Below are 15,699 nucleotides of genomic sequence, written 5' to 3'. Positions count from 1 at the left end.
TAAGTTAAGAAGTGTTTTCAGTGCACACTCTTGCATGGTGTGCCTAGGAAGTATATACTCCTAGTTACCTTGTGAATAGAGAGGATTTCCAGGCAACTGGATATTTCAGGTCAGTAGTTAGGCCAGGCTTCAGATATGCTTATTTGGGGAGCTATCATAGTCTGACAAGTTAATGAATTTGAACATATATAAGGCTGAAAAACTTTGTTTCTGAGTATATACTTTAATTATATGGCAATTTGTTTCAATCCTTACAGCTTCTACAAAATCTTCCTTATTCTGAAAAGATGACAGTATTGTTTGTCTACAATGGTCCTCATATGCTGGAGCCAAACCGATGGAATTTAAAGGCTTTTCAGAGGCGTCGCAGAAGGATTACCTTCACTCAGCCTTCTCAGTGAAAGGAAAGGGAGGGGCCTTCAAAGGTTTTTTCGTTTAACTGTTTATACATGTCGCCTAAGTGAATAAAAGTTAGCAGATTTATTGAAAGAGAAAGATTGGTTATTTTTGGAAACCTGCTTTAAAAACGAATAGGATGATAAAGTGAGGACCACAGTGACTCTGGAACATTTTCTAGTGAAAACTAAGTCTTCAGTTTTGGTGGACCTTGTCTCATTAGTCCTCTGGGAGCACGGGATTGCTGTGTGAAGCTTTGTGCTGCTCCTCGGTTGTGGTGGCACACATCTAGCCCAGCATTTAGGAGGGGGAGGCAGGAAGGTCATAAGTTTGAGTGGTTTTGTGTGTCATAACAGAAAAGGCTATTTCTTGTTGCAAATCAAAGGTATGACAGAGTGGGGTTTCATTCCCAGAGCGTTTACTAACTAAACAGTGCCGAGTGCTGATTGCAGAGCATTCTGACTTTAAGAGAGTAAAGGCAACTCAGGATTAGAAGTCCCACTTTTCTTCCAGTATTACATTTAGTTTTTAAAAACTAGTATGGAAGCCAAGGCTACACAGAGAAACCCTGTCTCAAAAAAAACAAAAAAAAACAAAAAAAAAACTAGTATGGGAATAAATATCTGCTTAATAGATAGTGATTGATGGCAGATCTGTTCATTTCTTTGTGTTAAAAAAAAAAGTTCCCTTATTTTCATAGAAAATATGTTATAGGCAACTTTTATTGCTATTTCAAAGAATTGGGAAAACATATGCATGGGGCTTCAAAATGACAGGAGGACTTTGAGAGGTCACAAGGTAAAGATGATACAGAATGTGGCTCAGTCATTGGCAGGATGAAATCAGGTGACAGTAGTTAAAGTGTAACTGTTGTGGTAGGGTTTTTATGTTTGTTTGTTTAATTTAAAGTCAAATGTATTTTACATCTTAAATTTTTAAAAAGCATTTTTATAATTACTTTTAGTAAGATTTTTCTTAAGATTTCATATACAGGTTTTTACAATTTGTATTTGAATTTTCTCAGTGCTATGGAAAGAGTGAAGGCAAAGAATTGATTGGTTTCAAATCATGTTTTTAGAATTTGTAGGTCCTTCCTTATACCCTGTATTTTAGAAAAATCTCATCTAAATTGTTTTCTTCCATCTTGAAAATATTAATTGAAAACCATTTATTTTTCTCTGAGAATACCAATTAACAATGCCAATCAAATTCTTTTCTTTTACAAAACTAAATCTTGAAGGAAAATAGAAATGTCTTTGAATAGTGGACTGAATCATAACTTTGATGGTACTGACAAAATTATGTTTTTGACTTGCTAGACTAAATAAAGTTTGGACTTTGTATATTATTGTAATAGCCAATGAAATTTACATTTTTATTAGGTTAAAAAATAATGGAACATGAGTTTATGTCCTCTCACTTAGACATTTTCTTTTTTAGAAGTTGTATTTCTTTTTAAAACTTGTAAAAGAACCCTTCCCTCTTAAACTAAGTCTCATACATGTAGTATAAAAATATTTTTAATAACATTTTTATCAGCATGAACAAGTTGAAAAATTAAAAAAACTTGGTAGCATATTAGTGAAGCGTATTACTAAACATTTGTGTTGTTGCTTGGATTTCTGATATAATATCTTCACTGATATGTACTTGATTGTTTTTATCATTTCAATGTGAAACAAAAACAAAACATACTTAAAACTCACATCAGTGATTCCTTTTCAGTTTATACATGCCACAAACAATTACATATCATGCTTATAAGCTTTGAGAGAGCAAAATTAATGTTGTTTTATATTGAATTTTGGGCTGGGAAGGATAAATTATGTATCATTTATCATATTTAACATAGTCAAACAGTATAATGTCATTTTTTGCAACTGTTGATTTTTTAAATTATATTCAAATTGTAAAAATTCCAAGTAAAAGCCTGATTTGATAAATAAAATATTTAAAACCTGACAGTTACAAATATTTTTAATGACTAAATTTTTACATTGATTTGCCTGAGGTCAGTCTCTGTTAGAAAGTTTCTCATTTTCAAAAAAAAAAAAGATTGTCTTCTTGTTTTGTAAGTTTTATTTATTTTATGTGAATAGTTGTTTTGCCTGCATGTTTGTCTATATACCTGGTACTTGCTAAGGCTGGAAAAGAGCATCAGATCTCCTCGGAGTGGAGTTAAAGATAGTTGTGAGCTGCTATGTGGGTGTTGGGTATAGAAACTGGGTCCTGTGGAAGACCAGCCAGTAGACTTAACCACTGAGCCATCTCTTCAGTCCCAAAAAGAGATTTCTTGCTGTTTTCCAATAGCCTTGGATATAAGCCTGTAGCACATGAGGGGCATCACTTCATTCTGGTTTGTGTAAATGTAACTGATTAAAACTATGTTGTAAATGCTACTTTGTTGATAATAAATATGTATTTTTCCATTGGTATAGGTTATTTAAGATGAGAGTATTTTAATACTTTAAATTTCTTAAAAGACTTTATTTTCAGGATTACAAAAAAAAATCAGTGTCTGTTCGAGTATTTACTATTAATGATGCAGTTGGCTTTTTTTTTTTTTTTTTTTTTTTTTTTTTTTTTTTTTTTTTTCTTTTGGTTTTCCTAGACAGGGTTTCTCTGTGTAGCCCTAGCTGTCCTGGAACTCACTCTGTAGACCAGGCTGGCCTCGAACTCAGAAATCCACCTGCCTCTGCCTCCCAAGTGCTGAGATTAAAGGCGTGCGCCACCACCGCCCGGCTAATGATTCAGTTTTTAACAGCCTATTTTTGTTCCAAAGATAAAAACGTAGTCTTTTGTCCATTTGCAGTGGAATTAGAATCTAATAGCAGTAAACATGGGAAAAGCTTGAAAGCATCCAAAGAAGCCATGCTGGAAGGCAAGTATAACTGTTGTTGTTGAAACTGGCTTTCCTAAAACCGTGCACAGCTGCCAAGTTTTCTTACCATTTCTTACACTGACTTATTACTCAAGCAACCTTTTAAAGTGTATCTTGAATCAGATTGCTTTACCACTTGCATTCAGATAAGTCATTCAGCTGCTTCCACACGAGCAAGATGAGGGCATATCTAATTCACAGATTGTAGATGAGAATCAGGCTTGTGAAGGAGCCTAGCTTCATAGTTGGTACTTTATTAATCATTACTTTTTTCCTTAGTAAAAATCTTTTGAGCTATGAAGTACTATGTCTGAATTCAAAGCAAAACTAAGTTTTTCTGTTAGTCATGTTAATTGTTCACAGGATGCAGATAGTGATGGACTTTACATTATAGATACAAGTATTTCACATACCATATTACTTTCATGAAATCTGAATATGAGTCAGATGACTCTAACTTATTTATACTAGTTTGCCTCATTACTTATAGTCAGCCATATATTTTAGGAAGGCACATTAGTATACTTGTGTATACTTAGGAGGTTTGACTGTTGACAATTTGAGCTTCTTTTTATTCTTAGTGAAACAATTGAAGGAATGAATTCGTTTTATTTCTCCTCTCCTTCCTTTATTGTGGGAAATGACCGTAATGTAAATTTTATCATTTTAAAGTACGCAGTTCAGTGGCATATATCTACAATATTGTGCAGTCATCATTTGTATGTATTAGCCATTCACTGTAACCCTAACATGACATATCTATTCAGACTGACTTTCCATTTTACCCCAGCCAGTGGTAACCTCTTCCCTTCTATTTAATTTTCAGGGTAGCATGCTGAGTAATATTTGTTTTTTTTGTTGTTGTTGTTTTGGTTTTTTTGTTTTTGTTTTTCAAGACAAGGTTTCTCTGTGTAGCCCTGGCTGGCCTGGAACTCACTCTCTGTAGACCCGGCTGGGCTCAAACTCAAAAATCTACCTGCCTCTGCCTCCCAAGTGCTGGGATTAAAGGTGTGCGCCACCACTGCCCGGCTCATTTTGGTATTTTAATACATGTTTGCATGTCATTGTATTCTGTTCCTGTCCGTTCTCTATTTGCTGCTCTTCTTCATCCCCCACCCCCTTCCTTCTTTCCCAGTGCTGTTTTCTGCTTTCCAGTCATGTATTCTTCATTCCCATTTCCCTGTCTTCTTTAAGGACTCATATTCCCCTTTCTAGTTTCATTTCTCTCATACACATGTCCGCACATAAACATTTAAATCTATGTTCAGCATGTGAGAAGAAACATGAAGTATTTGACTTTATTTTGCTTAATGTGTGGGATTTAGGTTTCAAAAGCCCAGGCCAGGCCCCGTGTCTCAGTTCTAGTTTGTCTTATCTGCCTGTCTCTTTCCTCCTCCCTCACCAACCCCTTGCCTGCTGCCTGTGGATCAGGATGTAAAGATCTCAGCTACTATTCCAGCAGCGTGTCTGTCTGCTTCCTGCCTTGTGAAAACTGCTTTGATTGACTAAGCATCTCTCAGTAGCCCCTGTTGTATCTTTTCTTATAGCTCCAACTGGCCTGAAACTTGCTATGTAGACCAGTTGGCCTTCAACTCACAGATAGGCTTGCCTTTCCTAAGTGCAGGAACTAAAGGTGTTGTAAAATCCAATGACCTTGGTCTCTTCTAATTTGGGTTTTATCAGACTGGCTGTGCAATTTGTATTGGGCTTCCATTTTGCTTGATAGATTGACTTTGATAATTTGATTCTCAGTCTTTGGGTATCTTTGCTGTGAGTTATAAACAGTGGATAATTTTGTCTTGATACTTTTGTTTTAATTTGTCTTTAGTGTTTATTTCTATTTATGATCATGTGTCTATGCCAGCATGCACAGACCCACAGAAGCCAGAAGGTACTGGATCCCCTAGACTGAGACTTGGGAGTTACCATGTGTAGGTGCTAGCAATCGAACCTGGGTCCTCCATCAGAGTACTATATGCTCTTAACCTCTAAGCCACCTTTCTTACCCACTAGGTCTTTATGCTACTCTATCTTTTTAATGATGACTTGAAGCCGTTTGCATTGAAGGTTACTTCTGAAAGAGGGTAATTTCTGTGCTTTGTTGATTGTTTTCTGTTTAGGTTAAATTGTTCTTCCTGTCTTTGAAAAGAGTTTATGTTAAACATGATGGTGGGCAGAGTATATGAGAAAGGCAGTGAAAACCGGAGAATAAATAATAACACCAATATGCTTGCTATATCAAGAATAGAAGTGGGGAGAGGGGAGGGAAGAGTTTTGTTTTGGTTTTTTTTTTTGGAGAGGAACCTGGGAAAGGAGATATTGTAAATAAAGAAAACATCTAATAAAAAAATAGAAAAAAAAAAAGAATAGAAGTGGGGGGAAAGTGTAGGGTCTATTTGTATATAACGTAATCAATGTTGGTTTCTCATGTGCCTAATGGTTGGTCTTTTAACATCTCACTTAATTTTCATCAAGGCTTTAAAGTGTTTTTTTCCCCCCTACAAGGAAGAAAACTGAGAAAGATTATATTGACTTATATGAAGTTGAAACTAGTAAGTGGTATTGAGACATTGAGATAAGTGGTATCCTGGAAAGAGTTCAGGGAATGGCAGCTCAGGAAGATGGCATGCTCACAGTGAAAGATACATAGGCATTGTTGATGAGTGTAATATTGATACCTGTTTATTGTAAGCACATGTATTTGAATATCCCTGTCAACTTAGCAAACTCTCTTATAGGAATTTATATTTACTGTGTATTTTCTCTCACATGTATTTCTAGATGTGTGAAAATACCAAATTTCATATTATTTTAAACAGTATAGATTGGGGATTAATTCATTGTGATACATACATCCACTTAAGAGAATATAGTTACTAAGGGGAAGAAAGGATGTTCTTTATAACCTGATTTGAACAGATGTTCACATGGCAAATAAAAGAAGAAAAGTGTAGATGTGGGGGATTGGGAGAGAGGAGGAGGAGGAGAGAGAAAGAAGTAATTAGGTACATTAAAAACTGAGAGGAAAATTCAGATCATTTTATTTTTAGTGTGTGTGAATATATTGCCTACATGTGTGTTTGTGTACCATGTGCGTACCTGGTACCTGTAGAGATCATAAGAGGATATCTGATCCCCTGGAACTGGTAATGTGGGCAGTTATTTCCTGCCATGTGGGTGCTGAGAAAGAAACCCAGGTCCTCCACCAGAGCAGTGCATTGCTCTTACACTGAGTTAATTTCCCCAGCTATAGTTTTTTTTATAGCCAAGGATGTATTGTGTTGCCCAGTCTAGGCTCTCCAACCTCAAATTTTTTTTAGAGAACAACTTGAGTTTTAGGGTTGATTCTATTGTTTAACTACGCATGTGACCATGGGCTAGGACCTTTGCTCATGTAAGAAGACCTCTGTCACTAAGCTACATACACTACTGCTAGAGTTTGGATCTAGAAAATACCTCAGAGGCCCATGAATAAAAGGTGTGGTCCCCAACCTGTAACCTGTTGGTAGAGGGTGGAACTCCTAGGAGATAGGGCTAGTGGGAGGAAGTTAGGTCACTCAGTACCATTTATGAGTGTATTAAGACTCTTGACTCTATTTCTTTATGCTTAACAACATCCATAAAGTAAACACTCTTCTCTGTCATGGAGTAGCACCTTGCATAAGCTGACGAGCAATAAACCAGCCAGTGGTGTACCAAAACCCCTAAAACTATAAGCCAGGATAAACCTTATGAATTAATTTACCTTGGATAGTTGCTGCTGTGGTAGAGAAGCATGGAAACCTCCAACTCAGTTTTGATTTTGATTTCATGTGACTACATTACAGATAGAACATACAGAGTAGTGCATGCCTGCAAACCCAACACTAGGGAGGCTAAAGTAAGAGGATCGCAAATTCGAAGTCAGGCCAGACCAAATTACATAGTACTACCTTGTCTCCAAAAAAAGTGGAGGGGAAAAACATCCTTATAAAACCAACACTTTATGACACAATTTAATTCTGCCTGGTCTTTTAAAAAGGCTTTTTGGCTATAAAACATTTAAATTTACTATAAAATTAATCCATTATAAGGTACATATAGTTTAATGACTTTTTCATGAAGAGTAGAGAGGTAGTACCTATATATGTACATACTGTTCAATAAGTATACCATGGTTTCCTGTTCAGCTATGGTTATCATCTCTGTTCTTCCTGGATAATGTATCCCTCTCTGAGGGGAAAAAGGGAACAACACTTACTAATTTAAATGCCACAGCACTGACTTTGTGCTAAAACAAAATAAGTTACCTTGCATATGCAGTTCCCTAGCACCATTTATTTATTGCTAGTTACATTATCACGTGATTATGTCATCCATTGATTTCCAGTGACTGTCAAAGGCTCATTGATTATGAGGACAAATACAAGTTTTACTCAGAATGTACAGAAAAAGATATGAGACACGATTCATTTTCTGGCCGTGTTAAGTTTATCATTGAAAATTTTATGGCATAAATGTAAATAAAACAAAATATTTTCCAACAGTACCTTCACATAAGCTTTATGCCATGCTCACTTTAGTCCACAACCCTACCTTTTACATCCTTTCAAGAAGAGAAAGATAGGACAGAGCATTCTGTTTGCACAAGAAGTGTATGTTTTTTCTTGATATAACTGAAGTCCAGCCTGAAAGGTCATGCATGATGTAGCTACCTCAGTTGGAGGCAAAACTGAGCACTAACTGAAAGAGAACCTATTGGCATAGTGATATAAAAGTCTCAAAGGCAGGCTGGAGAGATGGCTCAGTAGTTAAGAGCACTGACTGCTCTTCTGAAAGTCTTGAGTTCAAATCCCAGCAACCACATAGTGGCTCATAACCATCCATAATGAGATCTGATGCCCTCTTCTGGGGTGTCTGAAGACAGCTTCAGTGTACTTACATATAATAAATAAATAAATCTTTTTAGAAAAAAAAAGTCTCAAAGGCAATTAAGGAAGAGTGTGGTCACCCTGAAGGAGTCTTGGATGCAGAACTTGTGAAGAGGGATAAGAGCTGAATCATGGGACCTAGAGCAAGGTCTCTGCTTATAAGCTGTCCAGTTGACCTAGATCATTCATATCTATAGTATTAAGCAGGAGGGGAAAAGGAAAAATATTTGGAAAAAAAACCTGACTATACTGAACATGTACAGAATTTTTTTCTTACCATTCCCTTAAATACAGTATGACAAAGACATTCCATTTGTATTCTATTTGCTATCATAGGGAATATAAAAGAGACTTAAAGTATATGGGTAAAAGTACAGTGGTTCCAGGCAAATGATACACTATTCCACACAAGTGACTTTCGTGTCCCCTATTTTGGTGTCTATGGGAAGACCTTTATAGAGATAATTGAGGGGCAAAAGTATTTTACTTTAGACTTTTCTTTTTCTTTTTCTTTTTATCTTAGATAGACATGATGGTTAACATGGCTTGTCAGCTTGACAGTATCTAGATTCATCTAGAAGGCAAACTTCTGGGCCCACCTGTGAGAGATTATCTGGATTGAGTTACTTGAGATAGAAAGACTTGTGCTTTGTTTTTGAGGCAAATGTCCTCTGTGTGTAGTCCTGGCTGTCCTGTAGCTCACTCTGTAGACCAGGCTGGCCTCAGACTCATAGAGATCCTCCTGCCTCTGCCTCCTGAGTACTGGGATTAAAGGCATGCGCTACCAAGCATTGCTCTTCCCAACTGAAAATGCAGTATGAACAGCTGCCTGCTGCCCCTGCTACCATGTCTTCCCCACCATAATGGAGTGTGTGCCCATAAACTCTAAGCCACAGGAAATACCACAGCCATCAGAAAAGGAATGACTACCTCAGGGCAGGCTTATATTTGGCTCTTAGTTTAACAGGAATGTAGTCCCATCATGGTGGGAAAGGCATGGTACACCATCTGTGGTAGGAGAATATTACAGTGCAATGTGTTACAGTTCATCACATCACGGAGCAGAAAAGGCCTGGGCTGTAAGTAAGACTGGCTATATCTCAAGAGTCAATAACGTCAGGCAGTCACTTCACACACATTTTGACAGCCTCCCAAAATAGCTCTACCAGCTGGCTACCAACATTTTCAAACATAGGAGCTGGTGTAGGACTTCACATCCAAACCATACAGCTCCACTCCTGCCCCCAAAGGCAAATGGCACTCAGTCCAACTTTAAAGCCCCCATTACTACTCAAAAGCCTACAGCTTATCCTAAGACTCAAAGAGATCTCTTAACTGTGAGCCCTTGTAAAATAAAAAAGCAGACTTACATAATGCCAATACATAATAGCACAATCTAATTCTTTGCCCTGCGGCCTGTATTATGCAGTCCATACCACTGAGAAGAATTTGTATTCCCTATCTGTTGGGTGAAAAGCTCTGTAGATAACCTGTTAAAAGCCCAGTTGGTTTATGGAATAATTTAGCTCTGAGGTTTCTTTGCTGGTTTTTAATACAGATTATCTATTTAGATGGGAGAGTGGGGTGTTGGAAATCTCCTATTGTTACCACATCTGGACCTACGTGGGCTTTAATGCCTTTTTAGCATTTGTTTTATGAAATTGGAGGCTCCAGGATTCAGCACATACATATTTACACCATCATACCGTCTTGATGAATTGTTACTGTTGTCATTGTGTGGTGGCTTTTTAAAAAATCTCTTCTGACTTATTTTAATTTGAAACTTACTCCTGCTTGGTAGTTTGGGGTTTCACCTTTGCCTATCAGTTGTCCTTTCCTAGGTGGAGACAGCAGATAGTTAGGTTGTGTTATTCTAATCCAGTCCGTTGGTCTGCATCTTTTAATTAATCAGTTACAGCCATTTGCATTCAAGATGAAAATTGAGACAGTTTTGCTATTTATGCTTTTGTTGCTTACTGGTCGGTCGGTCAGCCGGCCAGCCGGCCTTTTCTCCCTCTCCTGGCAGTACTGGGTGTTTGCTGATTTGCCATTCCTGGTGTCTGTTGGCATCTGCTACTTGGTGGACTGCCTTCTGTCCTGCATTCTTGAGTGTGAAAATATCTTCTTATATGTATCGTGTGCTGTGGACTGGAGCGATGACCTAGTGATAAAGAACCTTTACTGCTCTTGTAGAAGACCCCATATCGTGCACTTCCCAGAAGCCACATAGTCCTTCACAACTCCCTGTAACTCCAGGTCCAGGGGATCAAAGTCTTCTGACCTTCCCCAGTTTGTGTTGTGCACATGGTACACATATGTACACCCAGGCACACAAATACAGACAATAAAATTAATTAAAACACCATTTTGGGGCTGAAGAGATAGCCCAGTGGTTAAGAGCACCAACTGTTCTTCCGAAGGTCCCGAGTTCAAATCCCAGCAACCACATGGTGGCTTACAACCATCTGTAATGAGATCTGATGCCTTCTTCTGGGATGTCTGAAGACAGCTACAGTGTACTTACATATAATAAATAAATATATCTTAACAAACAAACACCATTTTCTGCAGCACACTTGCTTAGTTGTTAAAGGTTGTTTTAATTTGTGTTTATCTTGAAGTATTTTTACTTTTCCCATTTTAACAGATAATGTTACTGGATATGGCAGTCATACCATACACTTTCAAAGCTTGAGCTGTATCATTTCTTACTTTTCTGGCTTTTAGAGTTGGTGACAAAAGATCTGATGTAATTCTGCTGTTTCTATCTCTGTGTGTTAGTTGGTATTTCCTTTATAATTTTTATTATTATTATTACTATTATTATTATTATTGCTTTGTATTTTTGATATATTGACTATACATCACAGAGAGCTTCTCTTCTGGTCATGTCTCTTTGAGGATGGAAATGTTCCCTGTACTTGAGTGTTTGTTCTTTTCTCTAGGTTGGTAAATTCCTAGTTATAATTTCACTGAAAAACATATCTACACCATTGGCTTCTATCTCTGGTTTCCTTCTACCCCATGGGTCTTAGATTTGGTTTCTTCAGTGTATCCTAAACTTTCTGGAAATTTGATCATGCTCATTGATATGTATGTGTGTGTATATGTGTGTGTGTATATATATATATATATATATATATATATATATATATATATATATATTTCCTTGCAGAATTTTTCCTCCATAGTTTTACGTTTTTCCTCCAAAGAATGCTAACTTAAGTTCTTTTTCCATGTCTTGAGTTAAATTCCTTATATGTATGAATCCTCTGGAACATGACCCTGGAACATTTTTAAAAATAAGAGTCTGCACCCTTTGACTAGTGATTGAGCTAGCTCATCACCGTTGTTTCCTTTGTTGAGAGGCTGTTAGTATGTGAGGCTGTAGGGATGATGTCTTCTATTTCCAGTGTCGAATGGTCTTGAGGTTGTTGGGGTAATGGCTCCTGTTTCTTGTGGAAGTTTTGTTGTTCACCTGTAGGATGTGTTCTAATTTGCTTTCTATTGCTGTGAAAAATACAATGATCAAAAACAATTTGGAGAGGAAAGGGTTTGTTTGGCTTACTCGTTCAGATCACAGTCCATCATTGAGGGAAGTCAGAGAGGAACTCGTGGGCTGAGCCCTTCCACCTCGATCATTGATGAAGAGAATGCCACACAGACTTGGCCTACAGGCCAGTCTAATGGAGATAGATTCTCAGCTGAGGTTTCCTCTTCTCAGAGGACTAGCTTGTGTCAACTTAACAAAAGAAAAACCAATTCAGAGTGTATGTGTCCTCTGGCTTGTAAGTTTGTCTGTCCTTTTATACTATTTTTGTTTATGTGACCATTCCTAGTGGTCTGTCTTCACTTGAATTTGTATGTTCAGTGGTAAGATTGACTGTGGTAACAATCATGATTTTTTAATAGAAGTCTCAGGTCAGATGCAAGGAAAGAGTACTGCTCTTATCTCCTGTAAGGTTTTGAAACAGGAGTGGCTGGGCGCTGGTTGGGGAAAATGTATGGGGTAAAAGTGGGTCAGGTAGGAGTACCGGAGCATATGGATCAGGGGTATGAAAAACAGGAGAGAGGAGGAAGTGACAGCAGCTTTTTCCAGCAAATTATAACTTATAACTTAGCTTTTTATACAATATAAAGTTATCTTAAAATACAAAAAGGACATGCTAAGAAAAAAATTAATTTTAAAAATAACAAAAAGTTAAATGATGTGTGTATCTTTAAAGATAAACATCTAAATGAGCTATAATAAGCTAAAATTGATATATTCCACAGATTAAAATGGGTGTGTTCTTAGTCAGAATTTCTTCCTGGTTGCAGGAGAGCCAACTCCCCAGGTTTATACTTCACCTTTGTCTCTCTGGACACTGCTGGACACTATAACAAGTTCAGTCAAACTCCTCTGAATTGGGTTTTACCTGTCTTGCTATGGCCAGGCAGAATTCCTTGTCCTCCTTCCACAGTCTCCACATTCTAAGTATCTCGGAGCCTAGAGTTTCCATACAGATATAATTCCCCAGTCTGCTCACACCGTTCCTGTGGCTCCAAAGCTCTCCTGCTTCGTGTGCACGCAAACCCTTACCCATGACAGTGAGTTGTGAAACCTCTTCACTGAGGGCCACCACTTGAGGTCAGCCTCTGCAGGGTTGCTGGGATAGTCAGACCTCACCTCAGGAGATTCTGTTTGTCTCCGTGCTCTTCAGAGGAAGTGGGTGCACTGTTAAGGAGAACTGAATTAGTTGTAGAGTTGTGGTGATGTTTCTCTGCTCGGCTGGTAGTTGGAGTACCACTTGAACCCCAGTATATTTTACCAACCTTGCCTGCATGCTGCTATCCAGGGTCAGGGACTGCAGGGGAGCTGGGATGCTCTTCTGCCGTGGTTTTGATTTCCCTACACCACACTAATTCTCATCAGAGAACTCTGTTTTCTACACCCAATATTTTGCTTTTAGTAGCTTTTATTATTTTTCCCATTGTCTGTAAGATTTCCCTTTTTAGTACATTTGATCTTTATTAATGATGCATTGCTCTTCATGCTCCGCTTCCCAGTGGTGAGATCAGCCTGGTCACAAGTGATCACAACCCTTGGATCCTGAGAGGGCAGGCAAGGCAGGACTGTCAGGTGGCAGATTCAGTGAGGCAGCTCATTTTAATAGGGCAAGAAATACTGTTTTAAACCTTTGTGGGTTGAATAGGGGGTGAGGGGGGGCCAGGGCCAGAGTGCTGGGGATGCCTCATTTGCATAAGGAAGAATTCCAGGTACTGCTGGACATGTCCTGATAGAGGGAGAGGAAGTTAAACCTGGCTACTGGGCCAGGTATTTTCTTCCAGTAGTCAAAGGTAGGTAGGGATACAGGGCTGTATGTACCAGGACATGCAGGCAATCCTACTCCTCCTGATCTCAGGAATAGATTTGGTGTTAGCCAGCTACTGAGCATTGTCCCTGCCTTAGAGTTATGAATATAACCAGTTCTACTCTGTTAGGAAAAACCTGATTAGCCTGTATTAATTCTTGATTAAGGGTGGGAGTTTGTGCCCGTTTCCTCTCCCTGCTTGGGTTTTGTCTGCCTTGACTTTGTGCAGGTCTTGTGTATGACATCACAGCCACTGTGCGTCAGTCTGGTTGCGTCGTTGAGAAGGTACTGTTTCCTTGGAGTTTTCCACCATGTCTGGCTCGTACAGTTGTTCCAACTCTTCTTCCTTATAGGACCTCGAGGGGAGAGGTTTGATAAAGACTCAGTACTCCAAGGCCTCTTAGTTTCCGTACATTGTCTAGACATAGATCTCTGTTAATTCCCTCTGCTGCAAGATGCTTCTCTGATGAGGGTCGAAGTACGCTCTGGTCTATGGGTATAGCAGTGTGTCAGCAGGAGTCATTTTGTTATGTTTCCTTAGCAGAGTAATAGTAGGAGTTTGTCCCTAGGCCCATGACCTCTCTAGTCTCATATTCTTGACTGCTTTAGCAGCATTGGGCCTCATATCCCAAAGTGGAGCAAGGAGTGGGCCTGAAATCCAATTAGACAGTGATGACTTTTCCCATAATATTCCTGCCACTGTTGTACCAATGTGTTTCACAAGCAAGTCGCTGTTTAGGTCACAGGGTTGTAGCTGAGGTTGATGATCACCTTTCTCCTCCAGTAGTGTGCAGGGCACCTTCTGGCACCATGAAGAGTGAGTCTTACAGCTGGGAGCCAGCTTGATTTCTCCATATTTGATGGCATACGTAAAGTGATGTAAGGGAGGTCTAGCACCTTGTTGTCAGGCTGTGCAGCCTCGGGGTAATCTATACTTGCAATGTGTGTGTGCTCTAACCTCTCCTTCCTCCCTTTAGAATACTATTCTGTTTCCCTCCACAGTCTCTCCTTCTGTTTCCTTACTCTATGGTTGAGTAAGTGGGGATATTGTATCTGAACTGCTTGGAAGTTTTCTCTAAAACACTCTTCTGATACTTGATAGTTTTCTTTCTAGTTTGCATTTTTGGGAGAGATCGGTGTTTGTTTCTGTTTGCAGTTGTTTGTTGTATTTTTTGTTGTATTCTCTTTCACCCATTGCTTTGCTCCCATATTTTTCCCATTTGATTCTTGTTGGAGTAGAGTGAGGTGGGGTCTGTCTAATACTGCCATACACACTAACCTCCTCTCTACCCTGTTTACCCAGAAGTGCTGTAAACAGTGCCTAGGCCTTGGGCACTGAAGAGATTTGTCTGGTTCACTGAAATGTACTTAGGGAGGTAGGATTGTCAGAAAGCAGGGCCAACTGGTAGTTTCAGTCTTGTGAGATAGTGTCTTCTAACCCAAGTTAACTTTATACTGCTGTGTAGCTGGGGATGACCTTAAACTTCTTTTTTTTTAAAGATTTATTTATTTATTATATGTAATTACACTGTAGCTGCCTTCAGACACACCAGAAGAGGGTGCTACGGATGGTTGTGAGCCACCATGTAGTTGCTGGGATTTGAACTCAGGACCTTTGGAAGAACAGTCAGTGCTCTTAACTGCTGAGCCATCTCTCCAGCCCTAACCTTAAACTTCTGATCCTCTTATGTCTGCCTCCTACATTCTAGGGCTACAGGTGTGCACCACCATGCCTGGTTTATTCAGTGTGAGGAGTTGAACCTAGGACTTCATGCATGCTAGCAAGCACTCTGCCAACTGAGCTGCATCTGCAGTCTCAGCTCTCTTTCTTAAGTGATGTAAGTATCCATGTTCAGATATGGATAACTTGCAGAACTATTCAGGACTAAGTAAGATTGTACCTCTAAACTACAACTGCCACATGGCGTTTGTTTGTTTGTTTGCTAATATCTCTTTACTTCTAACTCAGAATAGTACAGTGGCCTTCACTGGCCGACATCAATGATCAGTGAGCAAGTTGGTCAAATCCGACCATTGGTACCAGGTAAATATTTTGCGGGGTCCAGTGCAATGTAAGAACACAGAGTGCCGCCGGGCGGTGGTGGCGTGCGCCTTTAATCCCAGCACTTGGGAGGCAGAGGCAGGTGGATTTCTGAGT

General features: G+C 38.9%; 1 protein-coding gene across 2 annotated transcripts in view; it reads left to right on the top strand.

Annotated features, from left to right (window-relative positions):
* The window catches only part of Smc5 (structural maintenance of chromosomes 5), a 66,562-nt gene extending 63,731 nt beyond the window's left edge, over positions 1–2,831 (top strand). For both annotated transcript variants that reach the window (XM_031389958.1, XM_031389957.1), the window contains one exon: positions 258–2,831. In XM_031389958.1, coding sequence (XP_031245818.1) covers positions 258–401 — 144 coding nt within the window. In that variant the 3' untranslated portion in view covers positions 402–2,831. The remainder of the gene's footprint in view (positions 1–257) is intronic.
* Positions 2,832–15,699: the final 12,868 nt, after the last annotated feature.

The sequence above is a fragment of the Mastomys coucha genome, unplaced genomic scaffold, assembly GCF_008632895.1.
Source record: "Mastomys coucha isolate ucsf_1 unplaced genomic scaffold, UCSF_Mcou_1 pScaffold21, whole genome shotgun sequence".
Taxonomy (NCBI): domain Eukaryota; kingdom Metazoa; phylum Chordata; class Mammalia; order Rodentia; family Muridae; genus Mastomys; species Mastomys coucha.
Note: the sequence above shows the minus strand (reverse complement) of the source record. Positions and strands in the feature narration are given on the sequence as shown.